At 41.8% G+C, this 25,882-nt stretch overlaps 1 protein-coding gene across 7 annotated transcripts in view; it reads left to right on the forward strand.

The window, feature by feature from the left end:
• OSBPL1A (oxysterol binding protein like 1A) overlaps nucleotides 1–25,882 on the forward strand; it is a 253,732-nt gene that overhangs the window by 204,404 nt on the left and 23,446 nt on the right. For all 7 annotated transcript variants that reach the window (XM_077270363.1, XM_077270362.1, XM_077270364.1 and 4 more), the window contains 7 exons: nucleotides 9,831–9,906; nucleotides 16,697–16,831; nucleotides 19,045–19,142; nucleotides 19,724–19,906; nucleotides 20,710–20,817; nucleotides 20,901–20,990; nucleotides 23,821–23,947. In XM_077270363.1, the coding sequence (XP_077126478.1) occupies nucleotides 9,831–9,906; nucleotides 16,697–16,831; nucleotides 19,045–19,142; nucleotides 19,724–19,906; nucleotides 20,710–20,817; nucleotides 20,901–20,990; nucleotides 23,821–23,947 (817 nt within the window). The remainder of the gene's footprint in view (nucleotides 1–9,830; nucleotides 9,907–16,696; nucleotides 16,832–19,044; nucleotides 19,143–19,723; nucleotides 19,907–20,709; nucleotides 20,818–20,900; nucleotides 20,991–23,820; nucleotides 23,948–25,882) is intronic.

Genomic DNA, 25,882 nt, shown 5'->3' on the forward strand with positions numbered 1-25,882 from the left:
CAAGAAGTCTTTTCCAGGATGAATAAGGAGGAGCACTCAATTGACCCTCTTTTTCAGAGGACTCACCTGTGTAATCAATTGAAACCTCTGCATTATTAGCAGAATGGGAAATATAGGGGAGACCTGTCAGGGAAACCATTCCCTCTCCATCCCTTTCTGATCTGTTATTTTTCTGAGGGATCCTCTTAACCTTGGGGGACAGAGGAGACTCATCCGCTTGGCACTGCAGAAGGGTAGGGGAGGGGCACCCATCCTCTCCCTCCTGTGGCGGGACACCATCTTGTGGAACACATTGCCCAGAAGGAGACAGCGTCCTCTGCTCGGTAGGAGCCTGCTGCTGATGCCTGCTGACCGACCTCCCCACCCCCCATCAGAGAGATCTCCTCCCAGTCCATGCTGCGCCTAAGCTCCCTCTCTCTGCAGCCTCCTCGTCGATGCGGCAAGATGGTGCCCGCACACCCACGACTACGTGCATGGGCAGTCCTATCCTCCCTCACTGAGAAATGTGCGTGCTTATCGATGTGTAAATGAGCCTGAAAAGCTATGGTCCATCTCAAACCTGTCACTCTAGCTTTATTCCCTGACCAGCATAATCTCCTTCCGCTTGCAGCCTCTATCCTGTGCTACTTCAGGCAAGGGAGCAGTTAGTCAAGAGGAGGCTGCGCTGGGTGAGGAATAGAGCTGGAGTGACAGAGGCTTCAGATTTACAATGTCTTCAGCCTCATTTGTAGTTTTCTCAGGAACGGGACTGACCATGTAAAAGTTATGCTGGACTTGTCTTTGAAGGAGCTACATGTGCACGGCCTTTCTGTATATACTCATTGTAAAGCAATCATGGCACACGCAGACCACATTTGTGTTTTCTAATTAAAATATATTCGTTTGCTAAACCTCACATGGAAAACGACTTCTTGCAGCTTCTGTCAATTGATATTCCCCCTTGCGATTGTATCATCCTCTTGCATTGATGAGTTTCTGTAGTGCAGTGTTACAGGAAGTACAGGACATACCTTGCACATATCATGACCTCTGAAATCATGCCAGGTACTTCCCATTGCTGCGCTCTTGGTTTAAGTCTTCTAGAGTTTGCTTTTGTACTTTACAACTGCTGTATTGGCTGTCCTCTGGCTGCTAATGGGCACTAAAGCTGTTATTGACAGATATTAAAAAGGTTTCCTATCCAGAAACACAATAAGCCTGCAGATGTAGTGCTAATCTGATGGTATATAGCATCTACATCTTGTGTAGACGGCTTAATGGGAACGCGGTTACAGGGAAAAAATAAGTTTTCTTCTCCCAGCCGCCACTTGCTGCCTGTCATTGGGGAGGTGCAGAGAAGTATTATCGTAAGCACTCACTATATAGTGAGAGAGCTGAAATCCCTCACCGACTGTCTGTCCTTCACACACATGCTGCAGAGGCAGCCGTCATTGACGGTTCCAGGGAGGGATTTCAGCTCTCTGTCGCTCACTGAATAGTGAGCAGTGCCTGTAACCTCTCTACATTGCCCCTATGAAGTGTGGGGCAGTAGGGAGAATAAGCTTAATTTTCTCCCTGTAGCTGCTAGACCAGAAAGCTGGCTACACGGGATATTAACTCTATTTACCTGCAGATTCACCCAATATATATTGTGAGCTGTGTGAGAGATTTTCTCGATTCCTAATTTTCCTGTTTCCTAATTAACATGAATCTTCATTAGGAATTCTGTATCTTTCTAGTCATCCCAAAATAAATGAAGGCGTAGCTTCTTCACCCCTGTACATAATTTCCATAGTTGAGTATGAGCCTAAATAAATCAGAAGGTTTTTTTTTTTAATTTTAAATCAAAATGTAAAGTACACACTGCACCTGTGCACTGATCTGAAGGTGGACGCCGCTCCTGGTGTATACATTAGCATATCCATAGGCTTCTATTTTGATATTTTTTATTCGGTATACCATTTACTTCAAGTAGCGCCTTTGTCGTGTTTTTATTTTTATTTTTTTATTAACTTATCCCGTCACTAGTCCCACATGATAACTCGTCTGGAATTGCCTTACCTAGTTTTCTGGTAATTCAGTGAAGCAGTTCCATCAGTTTTGTCATTTAATGTCTTGGTGAAGCTTCTGTGGAAATTACTTGGCTTCATGTTGTGTTGTGCGGGGGGTGATGTCAGTAACTAGAACTCCTCGTATGATGTAAGTGCATAAACCTATGGTAGGCAATTAATGTTCCTGGGTGGTCGCATGAGAGACCTTGACTGTTGTGGCAGTCCGAATCAATTGGCTGAAGTTAATTCTGCTCAATATTAATAACCGATTCTTTATAATTTATATTTTATCATTTAATATTGAGTAGAAGTCTGCGGACATCCCCCTGTATACCGTATAAGCCTGCACACAGCCTTTTATATACTGTATGAGCCCCCCAAATAGCCCCTCTGTATACAGTATGAGCTCTCACCGGCACTTTGAGGTCAGTGGAGATCCAGTCGGCTCTGTGACCTGATGTGCGGCGGTGTACACACACTACGGACGTCCTGGCAGCTCGATGAGTTTACCTCATCTCGCTGCTGACATCATTGCAGAGTGCGGAGGACGACGAGCTGGAGCCTGTAGCAGGTAAGCGCTTAGAGCCAAAGATAGAGGCTGGCCCGATATGGAGGAGCCCGGTATGGAGAACATGGGGGGACTTGATATGGAGAAGGGGGGTAGCATGAGTGGGCTCTGTACGGAGAAGGGGGTAGCATGGGGACTTGATATGAAGAATGGGGAATTCTGTATAAAAAAAGTGGCACGGAGGGCTCTGTATAGAGAATGAAGGAGCTCAGTATGATGAAGGGGTTGCATGGGGGGACTCTGTATGCAGAATGGTGTAGCATGGAAGGCTCGGAATTGAGAAGGGAGAGCTCAGTATAGAGAAGGGGTGACTGGGGGGCGCTCGGTATGGAGAAAAGGTGGCTCATAGGGGTTGGTGTGGAGAAGTGTGGCTGGGGGCTCAGTATGAAGAATGGGGTAGCTTGGGTGGATCGATATGGAAAGTAGGGGGCTTAGTATGGACAATTGGTAGCATGGGAGAACTCGCTGTTTAGTGGGGACATTGAAGGAGTGGCTGGTAAAATTAATGGAGAGGCTAGTGTGGTGGTTTTGCTGTCATATTTTATAGGAGAAAATAGTGTGGTGACAATGTACCATAAGAGTATGAGTATGTCCCAAAGTAAATATATATAGTAGGTGCAATTCGGCACAACCCAGCAGACAAATATAGAACCAAAAAGAAACTATTTGGGGAAAAAAAAAGTGGCGTCATATAATAAATCCATATGTTTATTGAAGACACCACATGAGTCGAGATAAAAACCAAATCCGACAAGACAAGATTAAAAGTAAAATTAATGACATAAGAGGCTGGTAAACATGAGCAGCACGAAATCGATTAACATGATCGTTCTGTGCACATTGAAAGCATTGTTCTCAGCAGCACGTGTACACAGGACAATGTGTTGCGGAGAACGATTATATTTTAAGGGATTTTTTCACTCTCAAAATGCCAATAAATCTGCATTTATATAGGGAACACTAGCCCAGGCATATACAGTTTTAACTTGATATTTTATTTTTGAGGGTGGTTCTGTGCACCCTTCCCACGGCCTATGCCTTGGTGCACCGTTACAACCTCCTATTTGCATGTTAAAGTCAGTCGCTTGTCTTTACTGACAGCAGTCCTTTAAGTGCTGCTTAAAATCACTTTGTATTTCTGCGCTTGTGGCCTGACACTGGAGGAGCACAGTAGCACTCCAGATGTCAGTGTGGGTGCGCACACAATGTGACTGCAGGCATGATCTAACGCCTGGTTGCAGCCTGCGGATTCCACAAGGAAGAAGAGCGTTGAAGTGAGCAGACAGCACATCACACCACCTTATCCACAATCACTGAAGCCACTCGTTCGCTACTCCCAGGTGCATCGAGTGGCACAGCCACATTGTGTGCACACCCGCACTGATGCATGGACCATGCTGCTGTGCTCCTCCAGTGTGGGTGCTCAAGCACAGACAGGTGCAGCTGATGTTAAACAGTACTTGCTCTTACCAATGGATCACGATCAATCAAGGCAAGGGACTGGTTTTAATATTCAAATATTAGGTCATTATGGAGCACCAAGACTTGGACCACTCCAAGGGTGCACAGAAGTGTCCTCATTTGCATATTAAATAAACATTGCTTTTTTAGCTAATGAGCTAAACTGCATATACCTGGTATTCGTTTTATAGGGGCAACGTCCTCTAGATAATTTTTGGGTGACATTCTCCCTTTCAATAAGCTTAAAAATAATTTCACCTTATGAACGAATGTTTTGCTCATGCATCAAGTGATTGACAGGCCTGTTTAGGTAGATCGATAATTAGTTTCCCATTATTGGCTCCAGTGTTAACCCCTTTTGAAAAGGAGCATTATCTCAAGTTGGAAAGTTATTCCCTATCCTCAGGTGGGTGGACCACCAGCATTTCCGAGAACTGTTGTAAAGGGTGATTATCCACACTACCGCTCCTTTCATTCCTAGTGGGAGTGCCAGATATTGCCCTGCACAGCGTTCTGCTGGTCTTCGGCGTTCCCATTAGAATGAATGGAGCAGTATTGCGGATGATCTACTGCTCCATTCAACCAGAGCTGCTTCTCAGGATTGGTTGGGACCATGGATGTTGGACCCCCAGCGATCAGAAAGTTATTCCCTATTCTGTTTATAGGGAATAACTTTCTAATTTGAAAAATACGCTTTAAAGAGTATCTAAACTTTTGGGATTTTTTTTATGCCCATTCTGAGCAGATCAGTGGGTCAACCTGTTTTGAGACCCCCACCAGTTGCTAAACAAAGATCTCCTAGAAGAATGCAGCTCAGTAGACACGAGCGCATGCACGGAGTGCAGAATAGATGCAGTGAGTAGAAAGTTATAACCGTTTCCTGAGCTGTGCCCTTCTAAGTGGTATTTAGAACAAACAGTGGGGGTCTCAGATCTCACCCCATGATGCCCCTTCTCTATACTGAGCCGACCTCAGACTCGCTCCGAATGAATGGACTGAAAACCTGTAAGATATCTTCCATAAGTAAAGTTAGTCTTTAAATGTTTAACGCTACTGCCTATTACGAAGCAGTACTGTTTCCTGTTTGGTCCATAGTATGATGGCTGGTAACAACCACTTCAATCACCTCCTTACCATTGTTATGGACATAGTGGGGTTATAGGTTAATGTGGTACAACTGTATATGTGGCTAACCTGACACTGCAATTGATTACTCTTGACAATGTATTTGTGTACTGATTGGGCCTCTGGTGATTGATTACTGTACTGTCTGTGGTTCTAGGGATGTCTTTTTTAGTTCTGGTGATGTATTACTGTACTGATGGTGGTTGTGGTGATGCATTACTGTACTGATGAAAGTTCTGTTGATGTATGTTCTGACAGGTGGTTCTGGTGATTTAGTCGTGTATACGAGTATCTTGTTAACTTTAATCAGATTTGATACTAAAACGTAATAGGATAAGTGTGCTGTACTTAAAATACAGCTGCCTGAAGGTTTATCAGCTGAACAATTGATTAAAGCCCCCATAACCTATAGACCTCTGTCCTTTCATTCGGCCGGCAGCTATCTCGCTGGGTGCTCCCATATACTGGAGCACTCATTCTGCCAAGCACTTCTGTGCTCTGAGTCACTGCTAAACATCTCTGGCAGCAGCCTATTGCCTGTCTGCGCAGATCCTTGGACCCATTGAAGTGCGGACAAGCCCAAAATGGCCGTCGACCGCTACATGTGCCACTCTCTCCCTTTCCAGACTTATTAGTGATGTGAAAAATTCTGAGACTTTTAACACCTTCACCACCTTGGGTTTTTCAGTTTCTGGGTTTCCATTTTTTGCTCCCCTTATTCCCAGAGCCGTAACTTTTTTTTATTTTCCTGTCAATATGGCCATGTGAGTGCTTGTTTTTTGCGGGACGAGTTGTACTGTTGAACGACACCATTGCTATCATATAGTGTCTTGGAAAACGGGTAAGCAATTTAAAGTGTGCTGAAACTGCAAAAAGGGAAAATCTTTTTTTTTTTTTTCTTTTTTTTTACCATGTACAGTAGACTATATGCTAAAACTGACCTGCCATTATGATTTTTAAGGTCATTACAAGTCCGTAGATAGCAAACCTGTATAGGTTCTTTTTTGTGATAAAAGAAAATCCAAATTTTCTCATTTAAAAAAAGGCTCCATTTTCCAGGACCCGTAGGGCCTCCATTTTTCGTGATCAGGGGCTGGGTGAGGGCTTATTTTTTGCGCCCCGAGCTGACATTTTTACTGATACTATTTTCATGTAGATACGATCTTTTCTTGTAAATGTCTCCCCGGTTCTGCCTTTTCTATTCACGTTTCAAACTTATTACTGGGTTGTACATGGATTTCCAGGGAAGCTGCCAATTTGATTATCTTCTGGAGCAGCATTAAAGGGAATCTGTCAACAAGTTTTTGCTACTTCATCTGAGAGCAGCCTGATGTAGGGAAATAGAATCCAACAATGTATCGCTTTGATTGTGTTCAATGGTTGCACTCTGTAATCTGAGTTTTTAGATTTGGGCTATGTTCACACATTACGTTTTTGCTTTTTTTTAATGCAAACTAAAAGCTAAATCTGAACATTGGGATCCTGAAATACGCAGCAAAAAATGCAGCAAGCAAAGCCAGGAAAACCTTCTTTTTGTCTGCAGCTTTTTTGGCAACAGAAAACCGGAACATGTGAAGATAGTATTAGAATGAAGCAGAACAGAGAGCTGCCCCCGCACATACCAAGCTCTCTGTGTACTAAGTCCATTGACTGAGTTGTTTATCACAGGAGGGGGTGTTGGCGGACTAGTAGGGCCATGTTATTCTCTTCACAATTAGTAAACAGCACTCGCCCATAAGTGACACATCCCTGAATTCGGTTTCTCAGCCAATATCTCCTGCTGTCTTCAGATTACCGTATTTTTCAGACTATAAGGCCGGTTTCACATGTCAGTGGCTCCAGTACGTGTGATGATAGTTTCCTCACGTACTGGAGACACTAAGGGTACCGTTACACAAAACGATTTACCAACGATCACGACCAGCGATACGACCTGGCCGTGATCGTTGGTAAGTCGTTGTGTGGTCGCTGGGGAGCTGTCACACAGACAGCTCTCCAGCGACCAACGATGCCGAAGTTCCCGGGTAACCAGGGTAAACATCGGGTTACTAAGCGCAGGGCCGCGCTTAGTAACCCAATGTTTACCCTGGTTACCATCATAAATGTAAAAAAAACAAACCGTACATACTCACATTCCGGTGTCCGTCAGGTCCCTAGCCGTCTGCTTCCCGCACTGACTGAGTGCCGGCCGTAAAGTGAAAGCAGAGCACAGTGGTGACGTCACCGCTGTGCTGTGCTTTTACTTTCCGTCCGGCAGTCAGTACGGGAAGCAGACGGCTAGGGACCTGACGGACACCGGAATGTGAGTATGTACGGTTTGTTTTTTTTACATTTATGATGGTAACCAGGGTAAACATTGGGTTACTAAGCGCGGCCCTGCGCTTAGTAACCCGATGTTTAACCTGGTTACAAGCGAACGCATCGCTGGATCGGTGTCACACACACCGATCCAGCGATGACCGGGAGATCCAGCGACGAAATAAAGTTCCAAACGATCTGCTACGACGCACGATTCTCAGCAGGGTCCCTGATCGCTGCTGCGTGTCAGACACAGCGATATCGTATGGATATCGCTGGAACGTCACAGATCGTACCGTCGTAGCGACAAAAGTGCCACTGTGAGACGGTACCCTAACACACGTAGACACATTTAAAATAAATGTCTCTGCAGATGTTGGCGTGTTTTCACGGACCGTGTGTCCGTGTGCATAACACGGAGACATGTCAGTGTTCGTGGAAGCGCACAGATCACACAGACCCATTAAAGTCAATGGGTGTGTGTAAATATGTACCGCACACGGATGCCGTCCGTGTGCTTTTTTTTAAAGTCATAGGGTTAAAATTGAAACAAATTGTTTCAATACACAGACAGCACAGACTGCCTACGTGCACACACGGACATGGATAGCTCCGGGACCTTTTCTGGATATCTGGATGTGTGAGACTGGCCTAAGACACACCAGACCATAAGACACACTTAGGTTTTAGAGGAGGAAATTAGAAAAAAATAAAACGAAAAATGTGGTCAATTGTGTACTAATATCCACTATCCTGTTGTGTGTATTTGTATGTATATGTGTATGGCCTCCTCATCCATATCCTGGTATGCATGGCCCCCTCATCCCTATCCTGGTATGCATGGCCCCCCATCCCTATCCTGGTATGCATGGCCCCCTCATCCCTATCCTGGTATGCATGGCCCCCTCATCCCTATCCTGGTATGCACGGCCCCCTCATCCCTATCCTGGTATGCATGGCCCCCTCATCCCTATCCTGGTATGCATGGCCCCCTCATCCCTATCCTGGTATGCATGGCCCCCTCATCCCTATCCTGGTATGCATGGCCCCCTCATCCCTATCCTGGTATGCATGGCCCCCTCATCCCTATCCTGGTATGCATGTCCCTCTCATCCCTATCCTGGTATGCATGGCCCTCTCTTCCTTATCCTGGTATGCACGGCCCCCTCATCCCTATCCTGGTATGCACGGCCCCCTCATCCCTATCCTGGTATGCACGGCCCCCTCATCCCTATCCTGGTATGCATGGCCCCCTCATCCCTATCCTGGTATGCATGGCCCCCTCATCCCTATCCTGGTATGCACGGCCCCCTCATCCCTATCCTGGTATGCATGGCCCCCTCATCCCTATCCTGGTATGCATGGCCCCCTCATCCCTATCCTGGTATGCATGGCCCCCTCATCCCTATCCTGGTATGCATGGCCCCCTCATCCCTATCCTGGTATGCATGGCCCCCTCATCCCTATCCTGGTATGCATGGCCCCCTCATCCCTATCCTGGTATGCATGGCCCCCTCATCCCTATCCTGGTATGCATGTCCCTCTCTTCCTTATCCTGGTATGCATGGCCCTCTCATCCCTATCCTATCCTGGTATGCATGGCCCTCTCTTCCTTATCCTGGTATGCATGGCCCTCTCTTCCTTATCCTGGTATGCATGGCCCTCTCATCCCTATCCTATCCTGGTATGCATGGCCCTCTCATCCCTAGCCTGGTATGCATGGCCCTCTCTTCCTTATCCTGGTATGCATGCCAGCAGCTAATTTATGCTTGTAAGCAGCGCATGGCTGTGACGTCGTGTTGCCTACAAGCAGAGGGCAGCTGCCGGAATACTCACAGCTCCCCATGCCAGGAGTATGGGCGTGTGGGGCAGTGAATATTCATTGATCTTTAATAGCGGGCACAGTGTTAGTCGCACCAGCCGGCTTCCTGCAGCTGCCTTGCGTTCACGTGTGCCATCAACTAAAGGGAATGAATATTCACTGCTCTCCACTCCCATGAGTGTTTTTGGTTTTTTTAGATATAATTTTTGTTGGTTATCCAGAATTTCTCAGTTAAGCGCGTGATGTCAGAAAAATAGTCTTTGTTTTGGGTATTCTTCCAGTTAATAACGCTAATCTTAGGCATGCAGAAATAAAATAATTGTGAAGAAATTTCTGCAATGTTTTATATTTTTATTCTGAGCAGCAATAAACCAGCTTTTTATCATGGACCATGTCCCTGGAGTAAATCAGCGTGTACTGCCTTTACACACTCAAAGCTAAAGACTGATTTACTGCTGCAAAATGCTCGCTTCTATTTCTGAACAGAGTTCTCCCATGACTGAACATCGTCTGTTTCTCTTGTCAGAACGACTTTGCCGTCCCCAATGTTTTCCAGAAATGATTTCAGTATTTGGAGTATTTTAAGAAAGTGCATTGGAATGGTAAGTACATTCTTATCTATCTGTTCAATTAAATTAATGAAAATCCACATTTATCTTTCTTTATTATGCATGTTTCTATATTTCTCGCTTTATTTTTTACTCTTTGGTTTCTACTGGGACATTTCAAATTATGTACAATACAGAATGATTGTAAAAATGCTGTAAAATAATTAGAGAACCCGACAGTAGATACTTAATACCTGAGCCACAGGAGCTAGCATGTATGATCTCAGCCAGGTACAGTGGGGAAAGAAGTATTTGATACACTGCTGATTTTGCAAGTTTTCCCACCTACAATGAATGAAGAGGTCTGTAATTTTTATCATAGATACACTTCAACTGTGAGAGACAGAATCTAAAAAAATCCAGAAAATTATTGTATGATTTTTACATAATTAATTTGCATTTAGTGCATGAAATAAGTATTTGAAACAGTAGAAAAGCAGAACTTCGGTGATGTGAGCTTGGAAAGGATGCTCCAGCACATATAGTGCTGAGAGAGTGAAGTCATTCCTGGGTTGGGTTTTATGAGCTGTCAAGAGATGGGTGGGAATGACTGCTCACATATCCCCACCCAGGGGCGTGGTTTGGCAGACAACATTGAGACCAAGTGTCTCATTCGGTATCTGACAGGAGGTGTGGAGCCTCCAGTATGTTAACTAAAGACACTGACCTGATCGAGTGGACCCGCCGTACTGTATGAACTGTTTATTTTCTGTTTGTTTTGACTTTTGTTTGCTTATGTTTAAGCAGGTTTATGGGTTAATAAACCTGACTGGACTTTTTTTATTAAACCGCTTCCTGTGCCTACCACAACCGCAGCTCAGTGAGTACAACAGAACATAAGCCTATAGTACCTAAACCTTTGTTTACAATTACAGAGGTGAGACATTTCCTAGTAGTTTTTGACCAAGTTTTCACACACTGCAGCAGGGATTTTGGCCCACTCCTCCATACATATCTTCTCCGGATCTTTCAGGTTTTAAGGCTGTCGCTGGGTAACATTGAATTTCAGCTCCCTCCAAAGATATTCTATTGGATTCAGGTCAGAAGGGAAAAAAAAGAACTTGTTCCAGCTCCATATCTGTAAAATTCAGTCTTGAAACTTTATTTTGTCAATTTAAAATCAGTGGAAATATGCTCTCCAGAAGCACAGCGGGACGAGCGACGCGTTTCGATCACTAAAGATCTTTATCAAAGCTTTCAAGCCTGAATTTTACAGATATGGAGCTGGAACAAGTTCTTTTTTTTTTCCCTTTCTCCTGTGACTACGTTGATCAGCGTGGAGTTCCTTGCACCTGCGGTGGTTACTCAGTGAGCTGGCTTTACTTACTATAGTTGTGTTCAGGTCGGAAGACTGGCTAGGCCACTCCAGGACCCTGAAATGCTTCTTACAGAGCAGCTCCTTGGTTGCCCTGGCTGTGTGTTTTGGGTCATTGTCATGCTGGAAGACCCAGCCACGACCCATCGTGCTCTTACCGAGGGAAGGAGACTGTTGGCCAAAATATCACGATGCATGACCCCATCCATCCTCCCTTCAATACGGTGCAGTCGTCCTGTCCCCTTTGCAGAAAAGCACTCCCAAAGTATGAGGATTACCCCCACTGTGCTTCACGGTTTGGACGATGTTCTTGGGGTTGTACTCATCCTTTTTCCCCCAAACATGACGGAATTGATACCAAAAAGTTCTATTTTGATCTCATCTGACCACATGACCTTCTCCCATGCCTCCTGTGGATCATCCAGATGGTCTTTGGTGAACTTAAAACGGGCCTGGGCATGTGCTGGCGTGACCAAGAGGACATTGCGTGTCCCACGTGATTTTAATCCATGTCGGCGTAATGTGTTACGAACAGTAATGTATGAGGCTGTGGGCCCAGCTCATTGACCAGGTCCTCCTGTGTAGTTCTGGGCTGATCCCTGACCTTTCTCAAAATCATCCTTACTCCACAAGGCAAGATCTTGCATGGAGCCACAGACAAAGATTGACAGTCATCTTGTGTTTCTTCCGTTTTCTATTAATTGTGCCAACAGTTGCCTGCTCACCAATCTACTTGCTTATTGTCCTGTAGCCCATCCCAGCCTTGTGCTTATCTACAATTTTGTCCCTGGTGTCATTAGACAACTCTTTGGTCTTGGCCATGGTGTAGAAGTTTGAATGTGTTTGAGTGTACATGTGCAATTAATACAGGTAATGAGCGCAGAGAGCTTCTTAAAGAAAATGAACACGTCTGTAGAGCCAGAATTCTTGCTGGTTGGTAGGTGATCAAATACTTATTTCATGCAATAATATGCAATTTAATTTTTTTTAAATCATACAATGTGATTTTCTGGGGGGTTTTTTAGGTTTTTTTTTTTTTTTTTTAAGATTCGGTTTCACAGTTGAAGTGTACCTACGATAAAATTACAGACCTCTTCATTTTTTTGTAGGTGGGAAAACTTGGAAAATCGGCAGTGTATCATATACTTATTTTCCCCACTGTTTGTTTGACTCTGAAGCACAGGCTACTCCGAGGCGGCTTCTTCCTCGCCTACAGCCAATGACAGGTCTCACTACGTGCCTGTATAGGGGAGTAGGCGGGGAGAAGTCTCCGGGACCCACCTGTCTGACTAGTCTCCTGTGCAGCTATGTCACAAGCGGCTTGTAAAGTATATTCTTCTCTGAAATGTCAGTGTTTCAGCGTCAAACATACATGGCTGAAACTATTCAGCCAGTGTCGGATACATGCAAACTGTGGCTCGTGCAGCATATATGTGCTGTCAGGTTCCCTTTAATTACTGCATTGTAAGTACATTGTTCCAGTACAAATGGCATCTTCTAGTAAGTAGCATAACTATTTATGCCTCTGTAATAGATCCTCTTATTTCATGGTGCCATATAATTTGGATAGTAAGTAATGGCCCTGTTTTTCTACAAACTTGCAATTAAATTGGAATCTGGATTATCAGACACCTTGTGAGGGAAGATCTAGAGCCAAATATGATAATTTTTATGTTATAGCCACTAATCTGTCCCCTTTTTTCACAGGTTGTACTGTATGATTTCTGTAGAAATAACCATTTTAGATTATTCTAAACCTATAGCGAAAGTGAATGTGACAGACGATCCAAACCACAGGCGCCATGAATCACACACACTGCATTATTGCAGTCATTTATTATCAGAGAATATATTTGTTCAAAAGCCAGCAAAAGACAATGTGACAAGGATGACGAGTCCAAAAGTGCTGGTTCACTGTGGCTCTTGCTGGTTTAACTCCCCAAGGAGAACCCCTCCATATACACACACAGGGACAGACCTGTCAATCTAGGGGAGTGGGGCAGGGAGTAGCCGCAGGGGACCTGCCTCTTGGACTAGTTATCCTAGTCGGATGGTCCCTGGACAGCTTTTAAAACCATGTTTTATCAGAAACATACACTATATTGCTGTAGCAATGCAACCAGTAACTGATTCATGCTGCCTGGCTCTGAATATGCTGTCAGGTTTGCCTTAAAGGGAAGCTGTCATCCAGAAATTGACCTATTGTTTAGTCAGGTTTTTGGATTTACCGTGTGTGTGTGTGTGTGTATATATGTATATATATATATATATATATATATATATATATATATATATATATATATATATATATATATATATATATATATATATATATATATACATACATACATACATACATACATACATACATACATACATACATACATACATACATACATACATACATACATACATACATACATACATACATACATACATACATACATACATACATACATACATACATACATACATACTGAAGAGCCCGGCATTGCCTGGGCATAGTAAATATCTGTGGTTAGTTATAGCACCTCACTTCTCTTATTTTCCCATCACGCCTCTCATTTTCCCCATCACATCTTTCATTTTCCCCCTCACTCCTCTTATTTTCCCCCTCACTCCTCTCATTTCCCCCTAACACTTGTCATTTCGACCTCACATCTGTCATTTTCCGATCACTCCACTATTTTCCCTCACTCCTCTCATTTTGCACTCTCACCTTTTCATTTTCACCTCACACCTCTCATGTTCACCTCAGTATATACATGTTTGTCATCTCCCTTATATATAGTATACACCTGTATGTCATCTCCTGTATATAGTATATACCTGTATGTCATCTCCCCTGTATATAGTATATACCTGCTATGTGTCATGTCCCCTGTATATAGTATATACCTGTATGTCATCTCCTCCTATATATAGTATATACCTGTATGTAATCTCCTGTATATAGTATATACCTGTGTCATCTCCTCCTGTATATAGTATATACCTGTATGTCATCTCCCCTGTATATAGTATATACCTGTATGTCATCTCCTCCTGTATATAGTATATACCTGTATGTCATCTCCTCCTGTATATAGTATATACCTGTATGTCATCTCCTGCTGTATGTAGTATGTACCTGTGTCATCTCCTCCTCTATATAGTATATACCTGTGTGTCATCTCTCCTGTATATAGTGTATATCTGCGGCGCCGCAGGTCGGAGGTATCCATGCTTCATCTTTGTAAGTTATTTCTTGATATTTAATGTGTGTATGCTGAACTGGATACTATTTACCAGCCGGGCTCTTTATATCTCGTGTTTTATCAGCACACATGTCTCCTTATTTTGATTGTAATTAATGAATGGTATTGAGCTTATCCTCTGTCCTGCGGCTAAGGTGCAGCGTCACCTTCATAACATCCTTTTAAAACAGATCTTCTTTATTTGTTGTTGGTATTTTATATTTCAATAAAGATTACTATTTGATATATTAATCCTCCAATTGTGCATAATCTTCTTTGTAGGTTCTATATAGTGTTTTTTGCATGGATTTGTTCTTGCTTTTCTTGTACAAAATCCCCTTATGTGGACACAGATATATGTGTGCTGTATTCTGTGTATTGCTTATCAGCATTGGTTGATATGTGACAGGTTAGTGTAGCAAGTTGTGTGCAGCAAGTTTTGCGCATGGCGAGTTTTGCGCGTGGCGCCTTTTGAGTATGTGCAAGTTTTGTGTGAGGCAACTTTTGCATGTGTTGCAACTTTTGTGCATGTGGCAATTTTTCCGCGTGTGCAAGTTTTGCGTGTGGCGAGTTTTCCATGAGGTGAGTTTTGCATGTGTGGCGAGTTTTGAGCGGCGACTTTTGTGTTTCGACTTTTATGTGGCGAGGTTGGTGTATGTGTGGTGAAATGTGCGCTGAGGGTGGTATATGTGTTCGAGCACGTGGTAGTGTGTGGCGCATTTTGTGTGTGTGTTCATATCCCCGTGGTGGTGTGGTGATTATCCCATGTCGGGGCCCCACCTTAGCAACTGTACAGTATATACTCTTTGGCGCCATCGCTCTCATTCTTTAAGTCCCCCTTGTTCACATCTGGCAGCTGTTAATTTGCCTCCAACACTTTTCCTTTCATTTTTTCCCCATTATGTAGATAGGGGCAAAATTGTTTGGAGAATTGGAAAGCGCGGGGTTTAAATTTCACCTCACAACATAGCTTTGACGCTCTCGGGGTCCAGACGTGTGACTGTGCAAAATTTTGTGGCTGTAGCTGCGACGGTTCAGATGCCAATCGCGGACGCGCGCGCGCACACACACACACACACACACACACACACACACACACACACACACACACACACACACACACACACACACACACACACACACACACACACACACACACATACATACACATTCAGCTTTATATATTAGATATATATATATATATACACATACATACATATATATATATATATATATATATATATATATATATATATATTTATTTATTTATACATTTTAAATGGCAATGGTTTTTGTGAAAAAATCATTGTGAAGGGAGGATAGTAGGGTCACAAGTGACCTAGCCTATTAGTGACCTAGCCTATCGTGTTATCGGTGTGTATAGATGTTACCTGTCTGTGTAATCCAGTCTGTGCTAAGATGCCTTGCTGAAAACTCTTCCTGAAAGGACAAAGTATGAATATGAATCCAAAAAGCTACAGTGGACTGTGTGAAAATTGCAAGATTACTTTATTGAAGAAGAAAAAATAAAATAGTAGCGTTAAGTCTTTTTGCAATTTTTATTTATTTTTCTTAATTTTAGCGCTTTAGTTTTTATTTCCCTTTCTTAATAGGCATTTTTTTTTTTTTTTTCTCTGTAAACTTGGACATATGAGGTCTTTCTTTGTTGTAGTTTTGAATAACTCCATTCATTTTGCCATACAATGTACTGGAGAATGGGTAAAAACAATTCAAGTGGTATGAAATATAGATTTTTGTACATAATTAGAAGAAAAATAAAGCAAAAAGAATTGGATTTCCGTTGTCCCAAGCACATTTTTGTTTTCATCATTGGAGCTGTGTTAGGGCTTAGTTTTTGCGAGTTTATGGTTTTTATATCATTTTGAGGAACAAGTAATGTTTTGATAACCCTTATTGTATTTTTTTAAGGATGTGTGGTGCCCAAAAAAACAAAATTGACACTACTTTCTCTTTACAGTGTTTACTATACAGATTAATTTTAGATTTTGATAGTCCAAACTTTTATGGACACAGCAATACTAGATGTTTTATTTTATTTTTTTTACATTTCTGTATTTGTAATTGTGGCTATGGAATAGATGGTAAGGTTACAGAGCATGCTTAATACCAACTTGCGTGGACGGATGAAGCCGAGAAGAAAGATATTAAGCGATTTCATCAATTTATACCTCATTTAAAACTGATGCAAATGCATTTCTTCTGCACATTACAGGAATTATCCAAGATCACAATGCCTGTAATTTTCAATGAGCCGCTGAGCTTTCTACAACGCCTGTCAGAATATATGGAGCACACGTATCTCATCCATAAAGCAAATCAATGTACAGACCAGATGGAAAGAATGCAGGTAAATTGCTGACTTTGATTTTTTTCTATGTTGCTTGTATACTTTTGAACCTCTGTAGGGTTCTGATGCTCAAAACCTAGATTATGTAACCAAGATTCCAAATGTCACCAAAACCATGGCTAGACTGTGACTTTCTATTTGGCAGAGACCGCAAACCTTTCATGTTGGTGTGGTTTTCTTCCCATGGGTGTTCCTTTTACACCAGTCCCACATTTGTTTTTTTCTTATTTTCTTTTCTTTTTCAAATTTGTTACCTGATTTGATCTTCCTTTTTGCATGTTTCGAAATCTGTCATAACACCTAAATGCCAACATGCCTGTTCAAGTTTACTGGTCACATAGCTCTGATGCCTTATTTTAGCTAGGTATTCTATTTTTTTCTTAACCCCTTCACAACACATGACGTAATCCTACACTATATGTTATGTCCCTTTGATGTGGGCTTTTACGCTGCGCCAGCATCTTTCCCAGCAGATGATGGCTGATTTAATCTGCCATCATGTACCGCTTAACATCCGCTGGTAGAGCTGATGCACTGCTGTGTATAGCACAAGCGATTTAAAGATCGCATCTTTAAGTCCCGAAGGGCGACTATTAAATCCAGTGAAAAGTGAAACCAAAAAGTTTTTACACATGTAACAAAGTGGAAATCCCACTCGCCTTTTGCTCTAAATACACATATTTGGTATCACTGCATTCGTAAAAGTCCGATCTATCAAAATCTAACATAATTTAAGCCGATCGGTAAATGGCGTAATTAGGAGAAAAAAAATGCCAGAATTATGTTTTTTTTATCCGCCACAACATTGCAATAAAACGTGATTGAAAGATGGTATCTACCCTCAATTAGAATCAGTAGAAACATCAGCTCAGCGTGTAAAAAAATAAGCCCTCTCACAGCCCCATAACCCAAAAAATGAAACGTTATTATTCTTGAGAAAATGGTGACAAAAGCAGGAAAAAAAAATTCTTACAAATTTGATATATTTTTTCACAATGTAAATTAAAAAAACCTATACACGTTCAGTATCGGCGTACTCTTACTGACTTTGAAAATTTTATATTGCCATATCAGTTTTACCATATAGTGAACTTGGTAAATGAAAAAAAAAGTGAAATAGCACTTTTGTTTGCAATTTGCTTGGAATAAGTTTTTTGCTGTTTTTCCAGTACACTGTATGGGTAGCATGAATGGCATCATTCAAAAGTACAACTCGTCCCGCAAAAACCAAGCCCTCATACAGCTATATTGATGGAAAAAATAAATGTTATGGCTCTTGGAGGAAAAAGAGAAAAAAATCTAATGGAAATTGGCCGTGGCGTGAAGGAGTTGAAGTTAAATGTGCCCACAGAAGTGGCCGCAGACGTAAAGAGAATTGGTCAGCAGACTTTGGCAATGTGATCTTGTTGCAGCATGATGTAGGGGCAGAGAGCCAGATTTCAGCGATCTTTCATTTACTGGAATTTTTTGGTGCAGTTTTGATAGAATCCCTGTTTTCTCTACTATAGATGTAAATATTAGTAGTATATGTTTTAACATTCTGAATGCTGGAGGGTCTGACTCCTGGGAACCATTACTTCTTAAAAGGGAATCTGTCAGTAGGATCAAACCTCATAAGCCGTCAATATGGGCATGTAGGTCATAGGAAGCTGAATAAAATGAGACCTTAATATCTGAAATCTGATGTCTTATTCCAGAGAAATCCATGTTTTTCTAATATGTAAATGAGCTGTTCAGATCTACGGGCCAGACACTGATCCTGAGAATCTGCCTCCAGAGATTATTATAAACAAAGGGGGGAATTGCCAGTGTCCTATGTAATGGCCGCTCTCCTGATCTCACTGCAGAGCTGTATGTGATTATACCTGACACATCTGCAGGTTCCTCTCAGCTTCAGCTTTCACAGCATAGGCAGCCAGGGTTGCTATACAGCAGAGCTGTGAGAGCTGCAGTTGGTAATGTGTTTGTAAGACGACAATGTTCAGTTCTCCTGTGCGGTGTTAGTTACTTGTCTCACACTGGTAACGTCCCCTTTCATTTAAAATAATCTCTGGAGGCAGATTCTCATGCTGATCAATTTCCGGACCGCAGCCTGGAACGGCTTGTGAATGTTGCATCATTATTAACACTAATGTTTCTACATAGTTAATGTAAACCGATTATTATTATTATTTTTTTTAAATGTTTAAATCCCAATATTACATTTTTCTTAGTGTGTTGCTGCCTTCGCCGTCTCAGCGGTTGCATCGCAGTGGGAACGCACAGGGAAACCATTCAACCCACTTCTTGGTGAAACCTATGAATTAGTTCGGTAAGAGAAATTGATAAGGAGATATGAATTACGGATATTGGTATTCTCTAGTATGGTTGACTAATAACACTTTATTACATGAGAGAAGCAATTCTAGAGCTGTGCTTGGACTGGTTCTGGACTCTTCATGGTAGAAAAAATGGCATCCATAGAATTCATACCAAGCACTTGTGAATAGAGCTGATGAGACATATCGTTTTCATTGTTCTGATCACAACACAATATTTGTTCTTTTTTTCTTTGGAGTGATGTAACGATCAGCAAATCAGTGAACATTTGCTTTGCTGACATTTCACTAAAGGTGGATCCCTATTTGAACGATTCTGCTTTCAATTGCTTCAGGGACAAATGATCATCTGTATCCGAGTAATGAGGGCTGTTTTATATTCCTTGTAAGACTGGCATCCCAGATCCAAATACGTTTAAAGATATATCCAATTCCATTCATATTCCTTTAATCCAAGTCTTATCAGCTGGTGATACATTATTTTCTATAATGCTGAACATGTAACGAACATTTGCCAGTAAATCTTACATGTATGCAGTGGCTATACTGAAGCTAGTCTATTTTTGTATTCTAGTGATGATCTTGGATTTAGACTCATTTCTGAACAGGTCAGCCACCATCCACCTGTTAGCGCTTTCCATGCGGAAGGTCTTTCCAATGACTTTGTATTTCATGGATCAATCTATCCAAAACTAAAGTTCTGGGGCAAGAGCGTTGAAGCTGAACCCAAAGGAATAATAACACTGGAACTTCTTAAGTGAGTAAAACATTTGCACCAAAATTTAAAGCTATGATTTTGAGTAATGTTTGTGTTACATAGATATGTCACTGGGTTTAGGAGATATAGATATGATTGGGGGAGAAGGTCGAAATATCAACCACCTCTACTCCTGCTCATCATATGTGTATTGTATTATATGAAAAGCTATTAATTTAAAAAGCATTCGGTCAAGTCTTATAATGCTATTAAATGCAGATATAAGGTCAATCTGCAGGTTAGTAGCGTTTATAAAGATGTCTAGCTGCTATACGGACAGTTCAGCACCCGGGAGAAAATAAACTTTATTCCGCTTGGGAGCCGCCGGCTTTCAGTAATGCAGGCATGCCCAGAGCAATTAGACACTGCTCCCAGCATTGAGAGCGGCATCTGTAAGCATTCCCCTGCACTGACTGACCGCTAGCTCTACCGTGCCTCAGTACAGAACCGGCTGTCAGTTAAAGCTCAGTGCTGTGAGAGGTGACTGTAATTGCTCTGGACATAACTGCACGACTGAAAGCCAGCAGCTCCCAGGAGGAATCTTTTTTTTTTTTTTTTTTTTTTTTTTTTCTTTTTTTCTTCCCCCCCCCTGGTAGTGCTGCACTTTCAGTACAGTGGCCGGGCAAAATCAATCCTATATTTTCAGATTCTGGCCTTCCCCTTTAATTCAGAATGTCTTCATTGGGTGTTGTCTAGCCAAACCTTCTGCTTGAGGCCTCACTGACCAGGGGGAACTTATGGGCATGTAACGTTAATTAGTTTATATTAGGCGGCTGATTGTACATCCTTTTTCTGTTTCATAGGCACAATGAGGCTTATACATGGACAAACCCTACTTGCTGTGTACATAATATAATAGTTGGCAAGCTGTGGATTGAGCAGTATGGCAATATGGAAATTACTAATCACAAGTAAGTTTGACACTTTCATTTTCCCAGGCTTTGCAACTACATGTCTGTAGACCAGATATTAATGTAGGTACATCCATTTATAGGACTGGTGATAAATGCATACTAAATTTTAAGCCTTGTGGCCTGTTTGGGAAGGAATTACACAAAGTGGAAGGATACATTCAGGACAAGAGGTAAGTGGATACTCTTCATTTAGTCAATTACAGGATTTTTTTTTTAGCAAGAACAGGGAATGTAATAATCTAGGTTTAGAGAGGTTGTATTTCATGCGATCTGTGAAAAGATCCTTTTCTCACATTTATTATTGATTGCTTAATTGTTATAAGCAGAAATGTATTCTCTGTGTGTGTTTACATACACCTGTAAGTTAGGCAGAGCCAGGTGGTGAGATGTCGCCCAAGTGACTAGTCTTCTTCACCTTACTCGTTGCCCCATTTAAAATATGTTCTTTGAAACTCTAAGTTTCACTCCAAAATGTTGCATTTGTGATGTCATAAATCATACGACACGTTCCCTTAAATTTTCATTTCAGTATCTATTCATTTTTTACCCCATGATTACTCAATTAATCATGGCATTTGGAAACTACAAGTTGTATGCATGTGTACGTACAACAGATGAATGAAGTTTTGAAGGCATCACACATTTTCAATGTAAATACATTTTTAAAGGCGCTATTGACATGAAATTCTCACCAGATATTGGTAACAACACATTCAGTCCACAAAGGCAATCAGATCAAACTATAGATGTCCATAAATTAGGTTTTGTGAAATAATGACACAGGGGAAAAATATTGAACATGCTTACTGAAATGTAATGAATATGTACTTTGTCAGACTGGGGTGACAAGGGCCCACCAGTACCATTGACTTTGGTGAGGCCCACTTTTCACCTGCATGCAATATTATACTACCTTCATTCACAAATTTACCTATATCTACATATAATAATAAACTGGGTAGCGTGGTTAATGAATGATCAGATGCAGCTTTTTTTTCTGTACAGAGTGAATCAAGTGAATTATGCCAAGTACTGCCCATACAGTGGGGTTGGGGGCCCAGATTCTACACAGGGGCCCACCGAGAGATTCCCCTGCTACCCTGTGGGCCAGTCTGAGCCTGAATACGTAATGCAAAAGGTTCTGTTGATGATGGCAGCTGTATGGAGAAACTAGCCACATGCCATGCGTTGCTCAGGCATGTTTTTGGCTCATTCTTCCACACAAGGAGCGTTCAGAATTTCAAGAGTGAGTTTGCTCCTTCTATGAACTCAGAGCTTTAGTTTCCTCCATAAATGTTCTTTTGAATTCATGTCAGGTGATTGGCTGGGCCATTCTAGCAACTTTATTTTCTTTCTCCGGAACCGATAGTTTCTGTGGATGTGTGATTGGGATCATTGTCTTGCTGAAATGTCCACCCTCATTTCATCTTTGTTATCCTGGTAGAAGACAGCAAAGTTTTTAGCAACAATGTCTTGGTACATTTGTCCATTCATCCCTCCTTCAATCACTTGAAGTTTCAGTGCTGTATGCTGAAAAACCGCCCCGCACCATGATGTTCCCACCTCCAAACTTTGCTGTTGGTATCTTTATGGAGTGATATTCAGTGCATATTGACCTCCAAGCATGGTGTGTTATAGCATCCAAAGTATTCAATTTTGGCCTCCTCTAACCAGATTATATTTGCCGAGCATTTCACAGGCTTGTATAGAGGTTTTTGAACAAACTTTAAATGCGCTTGAACATGCGGTTTTCAGCAATTGAGTCTAGCATGGTGAGCATGCATACCGGCCATAGTGGCTGACTGTATTACTTAGTTTTCTTTTAAATAATTGTACTTGCTAATTACAGGTCTTTCTGTAGCCCTCCACAGATTGTCCTGGGCTCTTCTTGGACAACTCTTCTGTATTCTTTTCACTTCTCTGTCTGAAATCTTGCGGGGAGCACCTGGTTGTCGCCGGTTTATGGTGAAATGTTCTTTCCACTTCCGGAGTATTGCCCCACAGTGTTCACTGGAACCTTAAGTAGTTTAGAAGTTCTTCTGTAACAAATGCCATCAGTATGCTTTACAACAATAAGGTTGCAAAAGTCTTGAGAAAGCTCACTGGTTTTATCCATCATGAGATGTTTCTTGGGTGGCACCTTGGTAATGAGACCCCTTTATATAGGCCATCCGTTGAACCAGGTGATATTATTTTTCAGTAAGTGACAGGATTGTTTTCTAATTACTAAGATTTCAGCTGGTGTCATGGCTTTTTGCACCTTTCTTTTTTCATGTGTTCAATACTTGTTCCCTGTGTCATTTATCATTATTACACATGGTTTGATTTGTTTGCCTGTGTGGATTGGATGGGTTGTTACTGACATCTGGTGAAAGTTCCATGTCAATAGCACCTTTAGAAATATATTTACTTAGAAAATTGGTGACTTGTTAAATAGTTATTTCACCCGCTGTAGATATAAGTGTTTGATTCTAATTTTATCACCAAAGTTTAAAGGGAACTCGTCATCTGATTCATGCTGCCCCAATACTTTGGCTTGTCAGATAAAATATACTTTAAAGAGCTGGCCGGGGACAATAGAATGATGCCATGCTTCTCCCAGCACTGCTACACGCAATTGACAGGTCTCACAATGTACCCACTAGTGAGAAACTTGTCAGTCACCTCTAGCTGCTCTGGGAAGAGCTGGCCAGAGATGGAGCTGGACTAGTCTGGTTTCCAGTTACTGTCCCCTATCTGAACAAGATTTTCTGAGCGATGGGATCCACATCTATCTCAAGAACGAACCTATAGTGTGCTGCAGTCAATGAAGAGGTCTGCAGAATTCCTACTGGTATGAAAATTCCATCTGCCTCTCCAGTGGCTGCAGCATGTGACTGGGACCGATTTATGGCACCCACATTTACTATACATTTATAGCATATCCTTCAGCTAGGCCTTAAATCTACAAAACAAGAATACACTTAAAGTTTAATTTGCATTATTTTATTTAATGTGCAGCAAAAAGAAGCTTTCTGCTCTGTATGGAAAGTGGACAGAGTGTCTCTATAGTATTGATCCTACTTCATTTGACACATTTAAAAAAAATGACAAGAAGAATGGAGACGATAAGAAAAGCTCAAAACAGGTAATTTCTATAAGTATATTAAACCAATGTGCACTGATCAGCTATGACCTTACAACCACCTTTATAATATTGTGTAGGTACCCTTGTGCCGCAAAAACAATTCTGACTTAACAAGATGTTAATTATCCCACACCTTTTGATCAGGGATGTGCAAAGAAATCATGGCACTCCAAGCAAAAGATATAATTGTCCCTCTTTCAAAAATAATTAATGGGTTAAACCGGTAATTTCTGCCGACTTTTATAAACCAGGAAAGGGACATTTCTTGTACATGGTAATTGCTGTATACCCCTGTTGAAGGTTCTTGGTGTTCTCACCCACACTATCCTAGTCATAATTATGGAGTATGTTGCTCCCAAAATGCCGTCATCCACACAGACTATGATCTCCTCACATGTACAGTAGTGTTCCTCTCATCCCACAGTATGGTGTTTCCAAAATTCTCCCAAATGCAGCATCATATCCCTCTCCATATGATGGCCCCAACTCAGTAGGATTGCTGTCACCCAATATGAAGGCCCTCACTCAGTATGATGGCCCCACAGCCCAATCACTGCAAGTTCCTACATTTACCATAAAACACTGCTTACCTATTCTTGTTCCCCCGCTCCTCTGCTCGGGCATGTGAAGTATGGGGACTGAAGCGCCACACTGCAGACATATTTTAGTGATGTCATTGCGAACGGCAGTGTGCCGAGTCTCAGACTCAGGTGCAGACCGAATGGTGGATCATGGAGCTGTTGGTTCCTTGATCCACTATGGCATTCAATGGTATCCTCGTCCTTGGGATGCAAAGTCTGCTGAATTTGTAAAAGGCGGGGAAAGAGGGCCTAATGCTGAGCAGTCTGCCACTACAGGCATTACAACCCTGATTTTTATGTTGTCATGTGCTATGCGATCAAGACATTAACAATATATCCTTTTATAGAGGTATTGTTCAAGCGATATAGATTAACTACCCATGGGAAATTTGATAAATCGGTTATTTATAGTCTGACCACTGAGACCCCCACCAACTCCAGCTCTGTATCCCCATGATCTGTGGGGGTTTGAGTGGTTGTTCCACCATTCATTCATCATACATTTATCAAAACAGTTTGTGGGGTAATCCTGTAAAGTGCATAGAAGGACCTCCAGGGATCAGACTTGTTGTTCCAGCATGTTCCACAGATATTCAAGCAGTATGAGATCTGGAAATTAGGAGATCACCTTGAACTGTCATGTTCATCAAACTGTTAATGAACAAAAGTGTGCAGTGTGGCCAAGGCCTAATTTATACTGAGGCCATGTTTTACATCATGTGGATGACTGGGTGCATGTAGGTTGCTTTCCTTGGGAAAAGAAAACTAAATCTCAGACCAGGCAACATTCTTACGTTTCTCCATTATCTAGTTCTGATGCTTTCTTGTACCTTCAAGGAGGTGAATGGAGTTGGTAAGCACTGTGTGTTCCAACACCTTTCTGTCATAGACAATGGTTTATACCCATGGGACGACTTCTGCGGGATTGGATCCAGTAGGTTAATCTTTGCTCACTAAATGCATCAATAAACCCTGAGATCCCATAACCCTGTTGCTATTTATCTGGTTCTTCCTTGGACAAATTTGATAGTTCCTAACCACTGCAAGACCTGCTGCTTTGACCATTATTTAGTCATCCCAATTTGGGCCTTATAATAATCATAGATCCTTTTGGTTGCTAGTTGTCGTCTTCCAACGCAGTATATTCAAAAACTGACTTCTCAATTTCTACCTTGTATAGCCTGCACTTTGATAATCATATTAAAGTGTTAATCAATGTCACTTGCCAGTTGTTTTAGTGTTGTATATATTTAAACTGCTCCTTGTCTAGCAATTTGTGAGGAAACATGATCTTATACGGCATATTATCGTTAGGTAGGAAGAGATTACAACAAAAATTGGTGTAATAACATAC

The sequence above is a fragment of the Ranitomeya variabilis genome, chromosome 6, assembly GCF_051348905.1.
Source record: "Ranitomeya variabilis isolate aRanVar5 chromosome 6, aRanVar5.hap1, whole genome shotgun sequence".
In the NCBI taxonomy this organism is placed as follows: domain Eukaryota; kingdom Metazoa; phylum Chordata; class Amphibia; order Anura; family Dendrobatidae; genus Ranitomeya; species Ranitomeya variabilis.